Source organism: Podarcis tiliguerta (assembly GCF_965153285.1).
Source record: "Podarcis tiliguerta genome assembly, chromosome: W".
NCBI classification, from domain to species: Eukaryota; Metazoa; Chordata; class Lepidosauria; order Squamata; family Lacertidae; genus Podarcis; species Podarcis tiliguerta.
Genome location: NC_139552.1, coordinates 22549579 through 22572078, shown reverse-complemented (window position 1 = coordinate 22572078; position 22500 = coordinate 22549579). Strand labels below are relative to the sequence as shown.

General features: G+C 44.3%; 1 protein-coding gene across 1 annotated transcript in view; it reads left to right on the top strand.

Annotated features, from left to right (window-relative positions):
- LOC310668806 (NADPH-dependent diflavin oxidoreductase 1-like) overlaps positions 1-17967 on the top strand; it is a gene marked incomplete at its 5' end in the record, with an annotated part of 22159 nt that extends 4192 nt beyond the window's left edge. Inside the window, 10 exons of the mRNA XM_083422133.1 lie at positions 31-132; positions 1383-1583; positions 3297-3418; positions 7508-7722; positions 9587-9694; positions 9795-9909; positions 12773-12919; positions 14944-15062; positions 16331-16422; positions 17392-17967. Of these exons, the coding sequence (XP_083278259.1) occupies positions 31-132; positions 1383-1583; positions 3297-3418; positions 7508-7722; positions 9587-9694; positions 9795-9909; positions 12773-12919; positions 14944-15062; positions 16331-16422; positions 17392-17536 (1366 nt within the window). The remainder of the gene's footprint in view (positions 1-30; positions 133-1382; positions 1584-3296; positions 3419-7507; positions 7723-9586; positions 9695-9794; positions 9910-12772; positions 12920-14943; positions 15063-16330; positions 16423-17391) is intronic.
- Positions 17968-22500: the final 4533 nt, after the last annotated feature.

The following is a 22500-nucleotide window of genomic DNA, read 5'->3' as shown; positions in this document are numbered from 1 at the left end:
ATTAATGGATCCCTTTCCCTCCTCCCGCAGGCCGGACGCCGCGGTGGATCCCTGGCTAGCGGATCTCTGGGAGAAGATCCTAGATTTGTATCCTCTTCCTCCCGGCCTGGAAATCCTGAGTCCGGACGTCGTGTGAGCAATATTATTCTGATTTATTAATTTATTATTATTATTATTAAATTAAAATAAATTAAATTATTCTTAAAGCATTCTGAACGTCAATAATTGAATTATTCTTCAATATTTCTTCAAATAAAGTTATTTGAAAATTGGACGTGAGAAGAAGAATGAAAATGGAAATGAAAATAATATGAATTATATTATTATTATTATTATTATTATTACTACTACTACTACTACTACTACTCCTACCTCTTCTTTCATAATAAAATGAACTATATTATTATTATTATTAGTATTATTATTATTATTATAGGATTAAATAATTAAAATAAATGAAATTATTCTGAAATCATTCTGAACGTCAATAATTGAATTATTCTTAAGCATTAATTATTCTTAAATATTAATTAATATTAAATATTCTGAATGAGATGGTAAGTTATTTGAATATTGGACGTGAGAAGAAGAATGAAAATGGAAATTAATAATAATAATAATAATAGGCTTAGAGGTGATGTTGAGCCTCTTATTATTATTATTATTATTATTATTATTTATTATTATTATTATTATTATTGTTAAATATTTAAAAATGGGAGCATTGTATTATATTTATTATTACATATTTATTATTATTATTATTATTCCAACCTCTTCATAAGATGAAATTATTATTATTATTATTATTATTATTATTATTATTATTATCATCATCATTATCATTATCATCATTATTATTATTCCAACCTCTTCTTTCATAATATGAATTATATTATTATTATTATTATTATTATTATTATTATTATTATTATTATTATTATTCCAACCTCTTTTTTAATAAGATGAATATTATTATTATTATTATTATTATTAGATAATGGGAAGCAATATATTATTATTATTATTATCATTATTATCCTTATCATTATCATCTTCATCTATTATTATTATTATTAGTAGTAGTAGTAGTAGTATTATCTATTATTATTAGTAGTAGTATTATTAGTATTATTACAATCTATTATTATTATTACAATCTACTACTACTATTATTATTATTATTATTATTATTATCCTTATCATTATCATCTTCATCTATTATTATTATTATTAGTAGTAGTAGTAGTAGTAGTATCTATTATTATTAGTAGTAGTATTATTAGTATTATTACAATCTATTATTATCATTACAATCTACTATTATTATTATTATTATTATTATTATTATTAATTATTTCCCCATCCCTCTCCCCTTCCAGCTTGCCCTCCCGCTTCCTCTTCCGCTTCCTCGACGACGGCGACGTCATCGACCAATCAGAACCCCCCGAACCCGACCCCGGTCCCCCGTGCGAATCCCGCCCCTTCCTGGCCCGGGTGCTGACCAATCAGAGAGTGACGTCGGCCTCGCACTTCCAGGACGTCCGGCTGATCGAGCTGGACGTGGGCGGATCCGGGATCGAGTGGGTTTATAATAATAATAATAATAATAATAATAATAATAATAATAATAATATTTTGTATTATTATAAATTTATAATAATAATTAATTTAATAATGATAATAATAATAATAATATTAATAATAATAATAATAATAATAATATTTTGTATTATTATAAATTTATAATAATAATTAATTTAATAATAATAATAATAATAATAATAATAATAATAATTTGTATTATTATAAATTTATAATAATAATTAATTTAATAATGATAATAATATAATAATAATAATAATAATAATAATAATAATAATGATAATAATAATAATATTTTGTATTATTATAAATTTATAATAATAATTAATTTAATAATGATGATAATAATAATAATAATAATAATAATAGGGAGCCAGGAATACAATGTATTATTATGATGTTAAAATATATTCTATATTCTATATTCTTATAAATTTATAATAATAATAATAATAATAATAATAATATATTTTATATTCTTACAAATTTAAAATAATAATAATAATAATAACAATAATAATAATAATAATAATAATAATAATAATAATAATAATAATAATAATAATAATGGCTTTCAGCTGATGAGGACCCAGGAATACAATGTATGATGTTAAAATATAATAATAAATTTATAACATCAATATATTTAAATTTATGATATAAATATACGTATATATATTTATAAATATATTTATATTTTATTTAAATATAACTAATATTTATTAATCATTATGTTGTTATTATTATTATTCTGTATTATTTTGTATTACTACTATGTATTTTTATAATGTATTATTATGATTATTATTCTGTATTCTGTATTATTATTAATATTATTATTATTTATTTTGTATTCCTGGCTCCCTATCAGTTCCTGAATAATAATAATAATAATAATAATAATAATACCTATCATACATAGCATTCTGTATTATTATTCTGTATTATTATTATTATTATTATTATTATTATTTTGTATTACTACTATGTATTATTATTTTGTATTACTACTATATATTATTATAATGTATTATTATGTATTATGTATTTATTGGTCTCATTCCAGGAACTGGATAATAATAATAATAATAACAATAATAATAATAATAATACATACTAATTCATAATGATATATAATCATAATACAAAATTATTATTATTATTATTATTATTATTATTAATGCATAACATACAATGTATTATTCTGTATTATTATTCTGTATTCTGTATTATTATTATTATTTATTTTTTATTCCTGGCTCCGGCTCCCTATCAGTTCCTGAAAATAATAATAATAATAATAATAATAATAATAATAATAATAATAATAATAATAATAATAATATAATAATAATAATAATAATACAACAATAACAACAACATACAATGTATTCCAGGAACTGTTAGGGAGCCAGGAATAAAAAATACATTTATTATTAGTATTATTAGTATTATTAGTATTATTACTACTATTACAATTATTCCAGCAATACAAAACACATAATAATAATAATAATAAGAAGAAGAAGAAGAAGAAGAACAACAACAACAGAATAATAAATAATACAGAAAAATAATACGGAATAATAATACAGAATATTAATATTAATGATGTTGTATTATTATGTTGTATTATTATGTTTTATTATTATTATTATTATTATTATTATTATTATTATTAATCCCCCCAGGGCCGCCGCCGGCGACGTCGCCATGGTCGCCCCCAGCAACGCCCCCGAGGACGTCGACCTCTTCTGCCGCCTCTTGAACCTGGAACCTGAACGGCGCTTTGTGGTTCGGCCAGTTGAAGAAGGTGCGCTATAGTTCCCAGCGCCCAGTTCCCAGCATGCGGTTCCCAGCGCCTGGTTTTGTGTGCTACAGTTCCCAGCGCCCGGTTCCCAGCATGCGGTTCCCAGCGCCTTGTTTTGTGTGCTACAGTTCCCAGCGCCCGGTTCCCAGCATGCGATTCCCAGTGCCTGGTTTTGTGTGCTACAGTTCCCAGCGCCCGGTTCCCAGCATGCGGTTCCCAGCGCCTGGTTTTGTGTGCTACAGTTCCCAGCGCCCGGTTCCCAGCATGCGGTTCGCAGCGCCTGGTTTTGTGTGCTACAGTTCCCAGCGCCCGGTTCCCAGCGCCTGGTTTTGTGTGCTACAGTTCCCAGCGCCACGGTTGCCAAGGCCTCGTTCCCAGCGCTACAATTCCCAATGCAATAATTCCCAGCACCTGGTTCCCAGTCCCACAGTTCCCAGCGCCTTGTTTTGTGTGCTACAGTTCCCAGCGCCTGGTTTTGAGCGCCACGGTTCCCAGCGCCTGGTTCCCAGCATCTAGCTCCCAGCGCCTGGTTCCCAGCGCTGCAGTTCCCAAGGCCTAGTTCCCAGCACCTAGTTCCCAGTGCTATAGTTCCCAGAGCCTGGTTCCCAGTGCCACGGTTCCCAGCGCTACAGTTCCCAAGGCCTGATGCCCCGCGCTACAATTCCCAGCGCCTGCTTTCCAGCGCCACGGTTCCCAACACTACAATTCCCAATGCAATAATTCCCAGTGCCTAGTTCCCAGCGCCACCCTTCCCAGCGCCTAGTTCCCAGCGCCTGCTTTCAAGCGCTACGGTTCCCAGCGCCTGGTTCCCAGTGCCACAGTTCCCAGCGCCTAGTTCCCAGCACCACAGTTCCCAAGGCGTAGTTCCCAGCGCTACAATTCCCAATGCCTAGCGCCTAGTTCCCAGCGCCACGGTTCCCAGTGCTACAGTTCCCAAGGCCTGGTTTTCCACGCTACAGTTCCCTGCGCCTGGTTCCCAGTGCCACAGTTCCCAGCGCCTGGTTGCCAGCGCTATAGTTCCCAGTACCTAGTTCCCAGCATGCGGTTCCCAGCACCTTGTTTGGTGTGCTACAGTTCCCAGCGCCTGGGTTCTACTGCCCGGTTCCCAGTGCTACAGTTCCCAGCGCCTGGCTCCCAGTGCTACAGTTCCCAGCATCTGGTTCCCAGCGCCTTGTTTTGTGTGCTACAGTTCCCAGCGCCTGGGTTCTAGGGCCACGGTTCCCAGTGCCACGGTTCCCAGCGCCTGGCCTTGAGTGCCTGGTTCCCAGTGCCTGGTTCCCAGTGCTACAGTTCCCAGCGCCAAGTTCCCAGCGCCTGCTTTCAAGCGCTACGGTTCCCAGCGCTACAGTTCCCAAGGCCTGGTTCCCAGTGCTACAATTCCCAATGCAATAATTCCCAGCGCCTGGGCCTAGTGCCACGGTTCCCAGCGCCTGGTTCCCTGCCTCTAGCTCCCAGCGCCACGGTTCCCAGCGCTACAGTTCCCAATGCAATCATTCCCAGTGCCTGGTTCCCGGTGCCACAGTTCCCAGCGCCTTGTTCCCAGCGCTACAGTTCCCAAGGCCTAGTTCCCAGCGCTACAATTCCCAGCATGTAGCTCCAAGCGCCTGGTTCCCGGTGCTACAGTTCCCAGCGCCTGCTTCCCAGCATCTCGATCCCAGTGCCACGGTTCCCAGCGCCTGGTTCCCAGTGCCACAGTTCCCAGCAATGCAATAATTCCCAGCACCTGGGTCCGAGGGCCACAGTTCCCAGCGCCTGGTTCCCAGGGCCACGGTTCCCAGTGCTACAGTTCCCAGCATCTAGCTCCCAGTGCCACAGTTCCCAGTGCCACAGTTCCCAGCGCCTGGTTCCCAGGGCCACGGTTCCCAGTGCTACAGTTCCCAGCATCTAGCTCCCAGTGCCACAGTTCCCAGTGCCACAGTTCCCAGCGCCTGGGTCCGAGGGCCACAGTTCCCAGCGCCTGGTTCCCAGGGCCACGGTTCCCAGTGCTACAGTTCCCAGCATCTAGCTCCCAGTGCCACAGTTCCCAGTGCTACAGTTCCCAGCGCCTGGGTCCGAGGGCCACAGTTCCCAGCGCCTGGTTCCCAGGGCCACGGTTCCCAGTGCTACAGTTCCCAGCATCTAGCTCCCAGTGCCACAGTTCCCAGTGCTACAGTTCCCAGCGCCTGGGTCCGAGGGCCACAGTTCCCAGCGCCTGGTTCCCAGGGCCACGGTTCCCAGTGCTACAGTTCCCAGCATCTAGCTCCCAGTGCCACAGTTCCCAGTGCTACAGTTCCCAGCGCCTGGGTCCGAGGGCCACAGTTCCCAGCGCTACAATTCCCAATGCAATAATTCCCAGCACCAGGTTCCCAGTGCTACGGTTCCCAGCGCCTGGGTTCAAACGCCACAGATCCCAGCGCCTGGTTCCCTGCGCCTGGTTTGGAGCGCCACAATTCCCAGCGCCTGGTTTCAAGCGGCATGGTTCCCGGCGCCTGGTTCCCAGTGCTACAGTTCCCAGCATCTGGTTCCCAGCGCCTGGGTTCTAGTGCCTGGTTTTGAGTGCCACAGTTCCCAGCGCCTGGTTCTCAGCATCTACCTCCCAGCGCCTGGTTCCCACTGCTACGGTTCCCAGCGCCTGGCTTTGAGCGCCAGGGTTCCCGGCGCTACAATTCCCACTGCAATCATTCCCAGCGCCTGGGTTCTTGTGCCACAGTTCCCAGCGCCTGCTTTCCAGCGCCACAGTTCCTAGCGCTACAATTCCCAATGCAATAATTCCCAGCGCCTGACTTCTAGTGCTACAATTCCCAGCGCCTGGTTCCCTGTGCCTGGTTTTGAGCGCCAGAGTTCCCAGCGCCTAGTTCCCAGCATCTCGCTCCCAGCGCCTGGTTTCCAGTGCCACGGTTCTCGGTGCCACTGTTCCCAGCGCCTGCTTTCAAGTGCTACGGTTCCCAGCGCTACAGTTCCCAAGGCCTAGTTCCCTGTGCTACAATTCCCAATGCAATAATTTCCAGCACCTGGGTTCTAGTGCTACCGTTCCCAGCGCTACAGTTCCCAAGGCCTAGTTCCCAGCGCTACAATTCCCAATGCAATAATTTCCAGCGCCTGGTTCCCAGTGCTACGGTTCCCAGTGCCTGGTTTTGAGCGCCACGATTCCTGGTGCCACAGTTCCCAGTGCCTAGTTCCCAGCGCCTGTTTTCAAGCGCTACGGTTCCCAGCACCTAGTTTCCAGCGCCACGCTTCCCAGCGCTACGGTTCCCAGCGCCTAGTTCCCAGCACCTGCTTCCCAGCGCTACAGTTCCCAATGCAATCATTCCCAGCGCCTAGTTCCCAGCGCCTAGTTCCCCGCGCTACAATTCCCAGCGCCTCCTAACAAACCCCTTGACCCCAAACTCCTCCCTTCCTTCTCTCCCCCCGCCAGGTGCTGCGCTACCATTCCCAGCGCTACCATTCCCAGCGCCTGGTTCCCAGCATCTTGCTCCCAGTGCCAGGGTTCCCAGTGCTACAGTTCCCAGTGGCTAGGCGCCCAGTGTGCTAGGCGCCCGTGCTATGTTTCTCCCGTCAATCTGCTAGCCCCCCGCGCTACAGTTCCCAAGGTGCTACACTTCCCAGCGCCTAGTTCCCAGCGCCACAGTTCCCAAACCCTCCTTCCAGCGCTACAGTTCCCAGCGCCTCCTAACCAACCCCTTGACCCCAAATTCCTCCCTTGTCTCCATCCACCAGGCGCCATGCTAACATTCCCAGCGCCTAGTTCCCAGCGCCTGCTTACCAGCACTACAGTTCCCGGCGCTACAATTCCCAATGCAATCATTCTCAGCGCTACGGTTCCCAGCGCCTGGTTTCGAGCGCCACAGTTCCCAGTGCTACCATTCCCAGCGCCTGGTTCCAAGCGCCTGCTTTCAAGCGCTACAGTTCCCAAGGCCTGGTTCCCCGCGCTACAGTTCCCAGCGCTACAATTCCCAAGACCTAGCTCCCAGCGCTACAGTTCCCAATGCAATAATTCCCAGCGCCTGGTTCCCAGCGCCTGCTTTCAAGCGCTACAGTTCCCAGCGCCTAGTCCCCAGCGCTACAGTTCTCAGCGCTACAGTTCCCAATCCCTTCCTTCTCTCCCCCCGCCAGGCGCCGCGCTACAACTCCCCCAACCCTGCACCCTCCGGCGCCTGGTGGAGACCTACCTGGACATTTCCGGCGTCCCCAGGCGCTCCTTCTTCGAACTCGCCGCCCTGCTCTCGCCCGACGAACGGGAGCGCGAGAAGCTGGCGCACTTCGCCTCGGCGCCCGGTCAGGAGGAACTCTACAACTACTGCCACCGGGCGCGCCGGACGACGCTGGAGGTGGGTGCGAGTTCGGGAGTTGTAGCGCGCCGGGCGCCGCGTCCTAAGGCCGATTCGTCCCAGCGCTACAACTCCCAGGGTATGGTTTGGGCGCTACGGTTCCCGGCGCTACGGTTCCCAGGGGCTGGTTTGGGCGCTACGGTTCCCAGGGGCTGGTTTGGGCGCTACGGTTCCCGGCGCCAGCGGGAGGTGGGTGAGTGCGGGAGTTGTAGCACGCCCGGCGCCACCTCCTAATGCCAATTTTTCCCGGCGCTACAACTCCCAGGGCCTGGGTTTCGGGGTTGGGCACTACGGTTCCCGGCGCTACGGTTCCCAGGGTCGGGTTTGGGCGGGTTTGGGTGCCAGCTGGAGGTGGGTGGGATTTTGGGAGTTGTAGCGCGCCGGGCGCCGCGTCCCGGTGCTGATTGCGCCCGGCGCTACAGTTCCCAGGGTCTGGTTTTCAGGGTTTGGGCGCTACGGTTCCCGGCGCTACGGTTCCCAGGGTTTGGTTTGGGCGCTACGGTTCCCAGCGCTACGGTTCCCGGCGCCAGTGGGAGGTGGGTGGGATGGCAGGAGTTGTAGCGTGCCGGGCGCCACCTCCTAACATCAATTTTTCATGGCGCTACAATTCCCAGGGTCTGGGTTTGGGCGCTACGGCTCCCGGTGCCAGCGGGAGGTGGGTGGGATTGCGGGAATTGTAGCGCGCAGGGTGCGGGGGGCCTGGGCCACAGTTCCCAGCGCTATGGTTCCCAGCGCTGTGGTTCCCAGCGCCTGGTTTTGGGCGCCACGGTTCCCAGCGCCTGGTTTTGAGCACCATGCTTCCTAGCGCCTGGTTCCCAGCGCCATGGTTCCCAGCGCTATGGTTCCCAGCGCCTGGTTTTGGGCGCCACGGATCCTAGTGCTACAGTTCCTAGAACCAAACTTCCCAGCGCCTGGTTTCCCCTATGCTGCGGTTCGCAGCGCCTGGTTTTGGGCACCAGGGATCCCAGCGCTATGGTTCCCAGCGGCTAGTTCCCAGCGCTACAGTTCCCAGCGCCTAGTTCTCAGCACCAGGTTCCCAGTGGCACAGTTACCAGTGCTACGTTTCCCAGCACCTAGTTTCCAGCGCCTGGTTCCTAGTGCCACAGTTCCCAGCGCTACAGTTCCCAAGACCTTCCCAGCGCCTAGTTCCCAGTGCTACAGTTCCCAGCGCCTGGTTCCGAGCATGAAGCTCCCAGTGTCTGGTTCCCAATGCCACAGTTCCCAGCGCTATGTTTCCCTGCGCCTAGTTCCCAGCGCCTGGTTCCCAGTACTACAGTTCCCAGCGTTATGGTGCCCAGCACCACATTTCCAGCACTATAGTTCCCAGCGCCTGGTTTTGAGCACCATGGTCCCAGCGCCTGGTTTCCCCTATCTGGTTCGCAGCGCCTGGTTTTGGGCACTACAATTCCCAGCACCAGGTTCCCAGCGCTACAGTTCCCAGTGCCTGGTTTTGGGCACCACGGTTCCTAGCGCTATGGTTCCCAACACCACAGTTCCCAGCACCAGGTTCCCAGTGCCATGGTTCCCAGCGCCTGGTTTTGAGCACTGTAGTTCCCAGCGCCTGGTTCCCAGCACTACAGTTCCCAGCACCTAGTTCCACGCACCACAGTTCCCAGTGCCACGTTTCCCAGCGCCTACTTCCCAGACCAGATTCCCAGTGCTACAGTTCCCAGCGCCTAGTTCCCAGTGCCACAGTTCCCTGCGCCTAGTTTCCAGTGCTACGTTTCCTAGCACCTAGTTCCCAGTGCTACAATTCCCAGCGCCTGGTTCCCCGCACCACAGTACCCAGCGCTACAGTTCCCAGCGCCTGGTTCTCAGTCCTATGTTCCACCCGCGCTACAACTCCCTTTTCTCCCGGCGCCAGGTCCTCCTCGACTTCCCCCGGACGGCCTCTGCCCTGCCACCCCACCTCCTCTTGGACCTCATCCCTCGCACCCGCGCCCGGTCCTTCTCCCTGGCCTCCTCCTTCCAGGTGAGTCTTGGGAGTTATAGTTTCCTCCATACTACAATTCCCGTACTATAACTCCCAATTCCCATACTATAACTCCCAATTCCCGTACTATAACTCCCAGGCGCTGCCCGGCCGACTCCAGATCCTGGTGGCCGTCGTGCGCTACCAGACGCGCCTGGTCCGGCCCCGGCGGGGGCTCTGCTCCAATTGGCTGGCCGGCCTCGACCCGGCGCAGGGTGAGTTGTAGCGCGCGGCGCCCGCGCTGCGTTTCTCGTCTCCATGTGCTAGGCGCCGGCGCTATGTTTCTCCTTTCAATACACTAGGCGCTATGATTCTCCTGGGCGCCTGCGCTACGTTTCTCCTTTCAATGCGCTAGGCGCTATGTTTCTCATGGGCGCCTGCGCTATGTTTCTCCTGCCAATGCGCTATGTTTCTCCTATCATTTTGCCAGGCGCCAGCGCTATGTTTCTCCTATCATTTTGCCAGGCGCCCGCGCTATGTTTCTCCTATCATTTTGCCAGGCGCCAGCGCTATGTTTCTCCTATCATTTTGCCAGGCGCCAGCGCTATGTTTCTCCTATCATTTTGCCAGGCGCCCGCGCTATGTTTCTCCTATCAATGCGCTATGTTTCTCCTATCATTTTGCCAGGCGCCTGCGCTATGTTTCTCCTATCAATGCGCTATGTTTCTCCTATCATTTTGCCAGGCGCCTGTGCTATGTTTCTCCTATCAATGCGCTATGTTTCTCCTGTCAATGCGCTATGTTTCTCCTGTCAATGCGCTATGTTTCTCCTGTCAATGCGCTATGTTTCTCCTGTCAATGCGCTGGGCGCCCACGCTATGTTTCCCCTGTCAATGCGCTATGTTTCTCCTATCATTTTGCCAGGCGCCTGTGCTATGTTTCTCCTATCAATGCGCTATGTTTCTCCTGTCAATGTGCCAGGCGCCCATGCTATGCTTCTCCTGCCAATGCACTATGTTTCTCCTGTCAATGTGCTGGGCGCCGGCGCTATGTTTCTCCTGGGCGCCTACGCTATGTTTCTTCTGTCAATGTTTCTGTCAATGTGCTGGGTGCCCACGCTATGTTTCTCCTGTCAGTGTGCTAGGCGCCCACGCTATGTTTCTCCTGGGCGCCCGTGCTATGTTTCTCCTGTCAAATGCTGGGCGCCCATGCTATGTTTCCCATAGTACCCAGCCATGCCAGGCGCCCACGCTACATTTCCCATAGTATCTACCCATCACTAGGCGCCCGCACTATGTTTTTCCTGGGCGCCGACGCTACGTTTCTCCTGTCAATGTGCTGGGCGCTTGCACTACGTTTCCCATAGTACCTACCCATCATCAGGCGCCCGCGCTACGTTTCCCATAGTTCCCAGCGCTGTTTCTCCTGTTAATGTGCTAGGCACCAGCGCTACGTTTCCCATAGTATCTACCCATCACCAGGTGCCCGCGCTACGTTTCCCATAGTTCCCAGCGCTGTTTCTCCTGTTAATGTGCTAGGCACCAGCGCTACGTTTCCCATAGTATCTACCCATCACCAGGTGCCCGCGCTACGTTTCCCATAGTACCCAGCGCTGTTTCCCATAGTACCTACCCATCACTAGGCGCCCACGCTATGTTTCTCCTCTCAATGCGCTAGGCGCCGGCGCTACGTTTCTCCTGTCAATGTGCTAGGCGCCGACGCTATGTTTCCCCTGTCAATGCGCTATGTTTCTCCTAGGCGCCTGCGCTGTTTCTCCTGTCAATGTTTCTCCCCTCAATACGCTATGTTTCTCCTAGGCGCCCGCGCTATGTTTCTCCTATCAATGTGCTAGGCGCCCGTGCTACGTTTCCCATAGTACATACCCATCACTAGGCGCCCGCGTTACGTTTCTCCTGTCAATGTGCTAGGTGCCCGCGCTACGTTTCCCATAGTACCCAGCGCTACGTTTCCCATAGTACCCAGCCCTCGCTCGGCGCCGGCGCTACGTTTCCCAAACCTTACGCTAGGTGCCCGCGCTACGTTTCCCATCGCTACACAACCCGCCCTACGTTTGCCATAGTACCTATCGCTAGGCGCCTGCGCTACGTTTCCCATAGTCCCCAGCCATCACTAGGCGCTACGTTTCCCAAACCTGCACCCGCCCACACTGTTTCTCCTGTCAATGCGCTACATTTCTCCTGTCAATGTGCTAGGTACCCGCGCTATGTTTCCCATAGTATCTACCCATCACTAGGCGCCCCGCGCTATGTTTCCCATAGTACCTACCCATCACCAGGCGCCCGTGCTACGTTTCTCCTGGCAATGCGCTAGCCGCCGGTGCTATGTTTCTCCTGGCAATGTGCTGGGCGCCCGCACTACGTTTCCCATAGTACCCAGCCAGCGCTAGGTGCCCATGCTATGTTTCCCATAGTATCTACCCATCACTAGGCACCCGCGCTACGTTTCCCATAGTATCTACCCATCACTAGGCGCCCGCGCTACGTTTCCCATAGTACCCATCGCCAGAAGCCCACGCTACGTTTCCCATAGCACCCACCCATTGCCAGGCGCCCGCGCTACGTTTCCCATAGTACCCACCCATTGCCAGACGCCCGCGCTACATTTCCCATAATACCCAGACGCCCGTGCTACGTTTCCCATAGTACCCAGATGCCTGCGCTACGTTTCCCATAGCACCCAGTCTGTGCTACGTTTCCCATAGTGCCCACCCATCACTAGGCGCCCGCGCTACGTTTCCCAAACCTGACGCCGCACTACGTTTCCCATAGTACCTACCCCTCACCAGGTGCCTGCGCAACGCTTCCCAAACCTGACGCCACGCTACGTTTCCCATATTCCCTACCCACCACCAGGCGCCCATGCTACGTTTCCCATAGCAGGCGCCCGGCGCTACGTTTCCCAAACGTGACCCCGCGCTACGTTTCTCCCCCAGGCGCCACCCACGTCCCCCTCTGGGTGAAGAAGGGGCGCTAGGTTTCCCATAGTACCCAGTTTTCATAGTACCTACCCACCACCAGGCACCTGCGCTACATTTCCCATAGCACCCAACCCTCGCTCGGCGCTACGTTTCCCATGGCGCCCGCGCTACGTTTCCCAAACCTGCCTTTCTCCCCCCAGGCGCCGCCCGCGTCCCCCTCTGGGTGAAGAAGGGGGCGCTACGGTTCCCGCCGGACGCCGAGACGCCCGTCGTCTTCGTGGCGCCCGGTACCGGGGTGGCGCCGTTCCGCGCCGCCCTCCAGGAACGCGTAGCGCAGGGGAAGAGAGGTGGGCGCCTGCTGGCGGATTATTATTATTATTATTATTATTATTATTATTAATGTTTCTTCATTATTATTTATTATTATTATTAATGTTTCTTCATTATTATTTATTATTATTATTATTTCTTCATTTTTATATATTATTATTATTATTATTATTTTATCATATATTATTATTATCATTATCATTATTATTATTTCTTCATTATTATTATTATTATTATTATCATTATTATTATTATTTCTTCATTATTATTATTATTATTTCTTCATTATTATTTGTTATTAATAATAATATTTCTTCATTATTATTTATTATTATTATTTCTTTATTATTGCATATTATTATTATTTCTTTATTATTGTATATTATTATTATTTCTTCATTATTATATATTATTATTATTATTATTTCTTCATTATTATTTGTTATTAATAATAATATTTCTTCATTATTATTATTTTTTATTATTATTTCTTCATTATTGTATATTATTATTATTATTATTTCTTCATCATATATTCTTATTATTATTATCATTATTATTATTTCTTCATTATTATATATTATTATTATTATTATTATTAATTACTTCATTATTACATGTTTTATTATGTATTTTAATCTTTTGTTTGAAGCTGCCCAGGGTGGCTGGGGAATAAATTATTATTATTATTATTATTATTATTATTATTATTATTATCATTATCATTATCATTCCAACCTCTTCTTTCATAATATGAATATTATTATTATTATTGTTGTTGTTATTATTGTTATTGTTATTAAATACACACCTTGTTGGCTTCTATTATTTATTATTATTATTATTATTATTATTATTATTATTATTATTATTATTATATAATGAGGAATCTAATAATAGTAGTAATTGTAACACTAATAATAATAATAATAATAATAAAATTTCTTCATTATTAAATGTCTTATGTATTTTAATATTATTATTATTATTATCATATAATAATGAAGAATTTAATAATAGTAGTAACTGTAACAATAATAATAATAATGATAATTTCTTCATTATTAAATGTCTTATGTATTTCATTAATCTTTAAGAACACATTATTAGTATTAGTATTATTAGTCTCATTAATATCATTAGTATCATTAGTTTTTATAATCATTATTAATATATGTATTTAATATTATATTCATTTATTATTACATTCTTCATTAATATATGTATTTATGTGGCTGGATCTAAATAAGAAAATATTACTATTATTATTATTATTATTATTATTATTATTAACATAATTAGAGTGGATGGGGTTTAAATTATTATTATTATTATTATTATTAACATAATCATGGTGGGTGGGGTTTAAAATATTATTATTATTATTATTATTATTATTAACATAATCAGAGTGGGTGGGTTTAAATTATTATTATTATTATTATTATTATTATTAACATAATCAGAGTGGGTGGGGTATAAATTTTATTATTATTATTATTATTATTATTATTATTATTATCATTAACATAATCAGAGTGGGTGGGGTTTAAATTATTATTATTATTATTATTAACATAATCAGAGTGGGTGGGGTATAAATTATTATTATTATTATTATTATTATTATTATTAACATAATCAGAGTGGGTGGGGTATAAATTATTATTATTATTATTATTATTATTATTATTAACATAATCAGAGTGGGTGGGGTTTAAATTATTATTATTATTATTATTATTATTATTAACATAATCAGAGTGGGTGGGGTTTAAATTATTATTATTATTATTATTATTATTAACATAATCAGAGTGGGTGGGGTTTAAATTATTATTATTGTTATTATTATTATTATTATTATTATTAACACAATCAGAGTGGGTGGGGTATAAATTATTATTATTATTATTATTATTATTATTAACATAATCAGAGTGGGTGGGGTTTAAATTATTATTATTATTATTATTATTATTATTATTATTATTACTATTACTATTACTGTTATTATTATTAACCCCGCCTCCTCCCGCAGGCAACTTCCTGTTCTTTGGCTGCCGCCACCAAGCCCACGACTTCTACTTCCGGGACGAGTGGGCGGAGCTTGTGGCCCGGGGCTTCCTGTCCGTCTTCCCCGCCTTTTCCCGCGATCAGGTGAGCAAAATCGGAGATTAATTAATCGGAGGTTAATTAATAATCAGAGTAATATTAATATTAATGTATAATAATAATAATAATAATAATAATAATAATAATATGTATTAATGCGTATATGTAGAATGAATAATAATGAATGTATTATTATTCATTCTACATATTTAATACTAATAAGGTTAATAATAGTAGTACTAATAATAAAATTAAGATACATAACACATACAAATGCTTAATAATGAATATTAATATTATTATTGTTACTGAATAATAACAATAATGATAATGCTTATGATAATTTGATTAATTATTAATACATTATGATTAATACAAAATAATATATATATATGTATAATAATAACGTAGGAATTATTATTATTAATGAATAATAGTAGCAATGAATATGATTAATAATAATAATAATAATATAATTCATACCACACCCACTCTGATATTATTATTAATAATAATAATAGTAATAATAATAATAATATTAATACATATATGAAGAATGAATAATAATGAATGTATTATTCATTCTACATATCAATAATATTCATTCTACATATTTAATACTAATAATATTAATAATAGTAGTAATAATAAGAAAATTACGATACAGAACTCATATAGATACATAATACTGAATGAATATTATTATTATTATGAATAATAACAATAATGAATGAAATGATTATGATAATTTGATTAATTATTAATTAAATATTAATACAAAATAATTAATTATTAATACAAAATAATATGTATAATGAATACTAACGTAGGAATTATTAACGAATAATAATAATATATGAAGAATGAATAATAATGAATGTATTATTATTCATTCTACATATGAATAATATTCATTCTACATATTTAATAGTAATATTAATACATAATAATGAATGAATATTATTATTAATGAGTAATAGTAATAATATATGTGTTGTTATTCATATGTATGTATTAATAATATATGTATTGTTATTCATTCTACATATGAATATGAATAATATTCATTCTACATATTTAATACTAATAATATTAATGATAGTAGTAATAATCATAAAATGAATAATAACATTATTATTCATAACTCATAGAAATACATATAATGAATGAATATTATTATTAATGAATAATGATAATAACGAAGGAAATGATAATGATTATGATAATTTATTAACTATTATTGATAATAATAATAATAATAATAATAATAATAATAATAATAATAATTAATAACACTAATATCATCCCCGCAGGACCAGAAGGTTTACGTCCAGCACCGGATCCTGGAAAACCAGGCCCTGATTTGGGATCTGGTGGGTCGCGGCGCCTGGATCTACTTGGCCGGGTGAGTATTATTATTATTATTATTATTATTATTATTATTATTATTATCATGAAAGACACGCACCTTGTTGGTTTCTAGTATTATTATTATTATTATTATTATTATTATTATTAAATACACACCTTGTTGGTTTCTATTATTATTATTATTATTATTATTATTATTATTATTATTATTATTATTACCATCATCAATATTATTACTACTGTTATTAGTATTATTAGTCATATTATCTTCTTCATTATTATATGTATCGTTAGTATTAGTATTATTAATTGCTTCATTATTATTATCATCATCATCTCCTTCTTCATTATTGTTATTCATTAATAATTTTCATTAATATTATTCCTTATGCATGCATTTTATTATTATTATTATTATTATTATTATTATTATTATTATTATATTTTATTTTTATTATTGTTACTATTATTATTATTACTATTACTATTACTATTATTATTACTACTACTATTATTATTACCATCATCAATATTATTACTACTGTTGTTATTATTAGTATTATTATTTTCTTCATTATTATATGTATCGTTAGTATTATTAATTGCTTCATCATTATTCATTATATTATCATCATCATCATCATTATTATTATTCCTTATACATGTATTATATTATTATTATTATTATATGTCTTATATTATTACTATTTTTCTTATATTATTATTACTATTATTATTACTATTGTTATTGCTATTATTATTATTATTATTGCTATTACTATAATTATTATTACTATTATTGCTATTATTATTATTATTATTGCTATTGCTATTGCTATTATTATAATAATTATTATTGCTATTATTGCTATTATTATTATTATTATTATTGCCATTATTATTACTATTATTATTATTATTATTATTATTATTACTATTATTACTATTATTACTATTATTATCATTACTATTACTATTATTATTACTATTCTTCTTCTCCCAGGAGCGCCAAGGACGTTCCCGACGCCGTGGCCGCCGCCCTGCGCGCCGCGTTCCAGTCCCAAGGCGCCATGTCGGAAACCGAGGCGGCCGACTTCCTGGCCGCCCTGGAGCGGGCCGGGCGCTTCCAGGCCGAGACCTGGTCCTGAACCGGGCGCCGCTGGGAAACGTAGTTCCGGTAGGTTCCCAGAATCCTCTGGGCGCTACGGTTCCCAGAATCCCCTGCGGCGCTACGGTTCCCGGCGCCTGGTACTGGAAATAAATGGATCATTGTTACTGGTTGTTACTGGTTGTGTTGGCTTTGGGCGCTACGGTTCCCAGAATCCTCTGGGGCGCTACGATTCCCGGCGCCTAGTACTGGAAATAAATGGTTTTGGCACTATGTTTCCCAGAATCCTTTGGGCGCTACAGTTCCCAGAATCCTCTGGGGTGCTATGGTTCCCGGCGCCTAGTACTGGAAATAAATGGTGTTTGGCGCTATGGTTCCCAGAATCCTTTGGGCGCTACGGTTCCCAGAATCCTCTGGGGCGCTACGGTTCCCGGCGCCTATTACTGGAAATAAATGGTGTTTGGCACTACAGTTCCCAGAATCCTTTGGGGTTGGCGGCGCTACAGTTCCCGGCGCCTGGTACTGGGAATAAATGGGTGATTGTTACTGGTTGTGTTGGCTTTTGGCGCTACGGTTCCCAGAATCCTCTGAGCGCTACGGTTCCCAGAATCCTCTGGGGTTGGCGGCGCTATGGTTCCCGGCGCCTGGTACTGGAAATAAATGGATTACTCTTACTGGTTGAGTTGGTTTTTGGCGCTACGGTTCCCAGAATCCTCTGAGCGCTACGGTTCCCAGAATCCTCTGGGGTTGGCGGCGCTATGGTTCCCGGCGCCTAGTACTGGAAATAAATGGGATTTGGCACTACAATTCCCAGAATCCTCTGGGCGCTACGCTTCCCAGAATCCTCTGGGGCGCTGCGGTTCCCAGAATCCTCTGCGCGCTACAATTCCCAGAAACCTCTGGGCGCTATGGTTCCCAGAATCCTCTGGGGTGCTACGGTTCCCGGCGCCTAGTACTGGCAATAAATGGGGTTTGGCGCTACGTTTCCCAGAATCCTCTGGGGTGCTACGGTTCCCAGAATCCTCTGGGCGCTACGGTTCCCAGAATCCTTTGGGCGCTGCGGTTCCCAGAATCCTCTGGGCGCTACGGTTCCCAGAATCCTTTGGCGCTATGGTTCCCGGCGCCTAGTACTGGGAATAAATGGATTCCTGTTACTGGTCCTGAACTGGGCGCCACTGGGAATCGTAGTTCCGGACGGTAGGTCTGGGCGCTACGGTTCCCACAATCCTCTGGGCGCTACGGTTCCCAGAATCCTCTTTGGCGCTACGGTTCCCAGAATCCAATGGGCGCTACAGTTCCCAGAATCCTCTGGGCGCTATGCTTCCCGGCGCCTAGTACTGGAAATAAATGGTTTGGCGCTACGGTTCCCAGAATCCCCTGGGCGCTACGGTTCCCACAATCCTCTGGGCGCTACGGTTCCCAGAATCCTCTGGGCGCTACAGTTCCCAGAATCCTCTGGGGTGCTACAGTTCCCAGCGCCTGGTACTGGGAATAAATGGATTATTGTTACTGGTTGGGTTGGTGTTTGGCGCTAAGGTTCCCAGAATCCTCTGGGATGCTACGGTTCCCGGCGCCTAGTACTGGAAATAAATGGGGTTGGCGCTACGGTTCCCAGAATCCTCTGGGCGCTACGGTTCCCAGAATCCTCTGGGGCGCTACGGTTCCCGGCGCCTAGTACTGGAAATAAATGGATTATTGTTACTGGTTGGCTTGGCTTTTGGCGCTACGTTTCCCAGAATCCTCTGGGCGCCTAGTACTGGGAATAAATGGATTGGTGTTACTGGTTGGATTGGTGTTTGGTGCTACGGTTCCCAGAATCCTCTGGGCGCTACGGTTCCCAGAATCCCCTGGTGCGCTACGGTTCCCAGCGCCTAGCACTGGAAATAAATGGTGTTTGGCACTACAGTTCCCAGAATCCTCTGGGGCGCCTAGTACTGGGAATAAATGGATTGGTGTTACTGGTTGGGTTGGCTTTTGGCGCTACGGTTCCCAGAATCCTTTGGGTGCTACGGTTCCCAGAATCCTCTGGGTGCTACGGTTCCCATGATCCTTTGGGGCGCTATGGTTCCCGGCACCTAGTACTGGAAATAAATGGCGCTACGGTTCCCAGAATACTCTGGGGCGCTGTGGTTCCCATAATCCTCTGGGGTGCTACGGTTCCCAGAATCCTCTGGGGTGCTAGGCGCCTAGAATGAGCTTGTGAACTGCAATTCCCAGGCGCTTGCCCTGAATTACCTACAGTTCCCAGGCGCCTGGAATGACCTGCAATTCCCCTGAATGAACTACAGTTCCCAGGCGCCCAGAAAGAGCTCCAACTGCCCTGAATGAACTACAGTTCCCAGGCGCCTGGAATGAGTTTGTGAACTGCAATTCCCAGGTGCTTGCCCTGAGTGAACTATAATTCCCATGTGCCTTGAGTGACCTGTGATTGGCCTGAATAAACTACAGTTCCCAGGCGCCTTGAGCGACCTACGATTGCCCTGAATGAACTACAGTTCCCAGGCGCCGGAGATGGCCGGGTTGGTGGTGCTATCTTTCCCAGCGCCTAGTCCTGGGAATAAATGGCTGATTGTTACTGGTGGGGTTGGTGTGTGAATGAACTACAGTTCCCAGGCGCCTTGAATGATGTGTGATTGGCCTGAATGAACTATAGTTCCCAGGCGCCTGGAATGACCTGCGATTTCCCTGAATGAACTACAGTTCCCAGAATCCTTTGGCGCTACAGTTCCCAGAATCCTTTGGGGTTGGCGGCGCTACGGTTCCCAGGCGCCTGGAATGAGCTGTGATTCCCCTGAATAAACTACAGTTCCCAGGCGCCTAGAATGAGTTTCTGAACTGCAATTCCCAGGTGCTTGCCCTGAATGAACTACAGTTTCCAGGCGCCTTGAATGATGTGTGATTGCCCTAAATGAACTACAGTTCCCAGGTGCCCGGAATGACCTGCAATTCCCCTGAGTGAACTACAGTTCCCAGGCGCCTTGAATGATGTGTGATTGGCCTGAATGAACTACAGTTCCCAGGTGCCTGGAATGAGCTGTGATTCCCCTGAATGAACTACAGTTCCCAGGTGCCCTGAACAAACTACAGTTCCCAGGCGCCTGGAATGAGCTGTGATTCCCCGGAATGAACTACAGTTCCTAGGCGCCTGGAATGAGCTGCATTTGCCCTGAATGAACTACAGTTCCCAGGCACCCAGAATGAACTACAGCTGCCCCGAATGAACTACAGTTCCCAGGCACCTGAATGTACTACAGTTCCCAGGCACCTGAACTACAGTTCCCAGGCGCCTAAAATGACCTGCGGTTTCCCTGAATGAACTACAGTTCCCAGGCGCCCAGAATGAGCTCCAACTGCCCTGAATGAACTACAGATCCCAGGCACCTGAACTAGAGTTCCCAGGCGCCTGGAATGAGCATTGCCCCGAATGAACTACAGTTCCCAGGCACCTGAATGTACTACAGTTCCCAGGCGCCTTGAACGAACTGCCATTGCCATGAACGAACTACAGTTCCCAGGCGATTGCTCTTAATGAACTACAGTTCCCGGGCGCCTAGAAAGAGTTTGTGAACTGCAATTCCCAGGCGCTTGCCCTGAATGAACTACTGTTCCCAAGCGCCTTGAGTGACCTGCAATTCCCCTGAATGAACTACAGTTCCCAGGCGCCTGGAATCACTTGCGGTTTCCCTGAATAAACTACAGTTCCCAGGCGCTTTGAATGATGTGTGATTGGCCTGAATGAACTACAGTTCCCAGGCGCCTGGAATGACCTGCAATTCCCCCGAATGAACTACAGTTCCCAGGCGCCTGAAATGACATGATTGCCCTGAACGAACTACAGTTCCCAGGCGCCTAGAATGACCTGAAATTGGCCTGAATAAACTACAGTTCCCAGGCGCTTTGAATGAACACTTTCCCCGAAAGAACTACAGTTCCCATGCACCTTGAGTTGGCCAATTTCCCTGAATGAACTACAATTCCCATGTACCCGGAATGACCTGCCATTGCCCTGAATGAACTACAGTTCCCAAGCGCCCGGAATTACCTGCGATTGCCCTGAACTGCAGTTCCCAGGCGCCTGGAATGAACTGTCATTGCCCTGAATGAACTATAATTCCCATGCGCCTGGAACGACCGATTTCCCTGAATGAACTACAGTTCCCAGGTGCTTTAATGAGGTGTAATCACCCTGAATGAACTACAGTTCCCAGGCGCCTGGAACTACCTGTGGTTGCCCTGAATGAACTATAATTCCCAGGCGCCTTGAGTGACCTGTGATTGGCCTGAGTGAACTACAGTTCCCAGGCGCCTTGAATGATGTGTGATTCCCCTGAGTGAACTACAGTTCCCAGGCGCCCGGAATGACCTGCCATTGCCCTGGATGAACTATAGTTCCCATGCGCCTTGAGCGACCTTCGGTTGCCCTGAATGAACTACAGTTCCCAGGCACTTTGAAAGAACACTTTTCCTGAATGAACTACAGTTCCCAGGCGCCCGGAATGACCTGCCATTGCCCTGGATGAACTATAATTCCCAGGCGCTTTGAATGAACACCTTCCCTGAATGAACTACAGTTCCCATGCACCTTGAGTTAGCCGATTTCCCTGAATGAACTACAGTTCCCAGGCACCTGAATTCACATGTATTTGCCCTGAATGAACTACAGTTCCCAAGCGCCTTGAGTGACCTGATTGCCGTGAATGAACTACAGTTCCCAGGTGCCTGGAATGACGCGATTGCCCTGAATGAACTACAGTTCCCAGGCGCCCGGAATGAACTACAGTTCCCAGGCGCCTTGAACGACCTGTGATTCCCCTGAATGAACTACAGTTCCCAGGCGCCCGGAATGAACTACAGTTCCCAGGCGCCTTGAACGACCTGTGATTCCCCTGAATGAACTACAGTTCCCAGGCGCTTGGAATGAACACTTCCCCTGAATGAACTACAGTTCCCAGGCGCCTTGAACGACCAGATGGCACCCAGCAAACTACGGTTCCCAGCACCCGG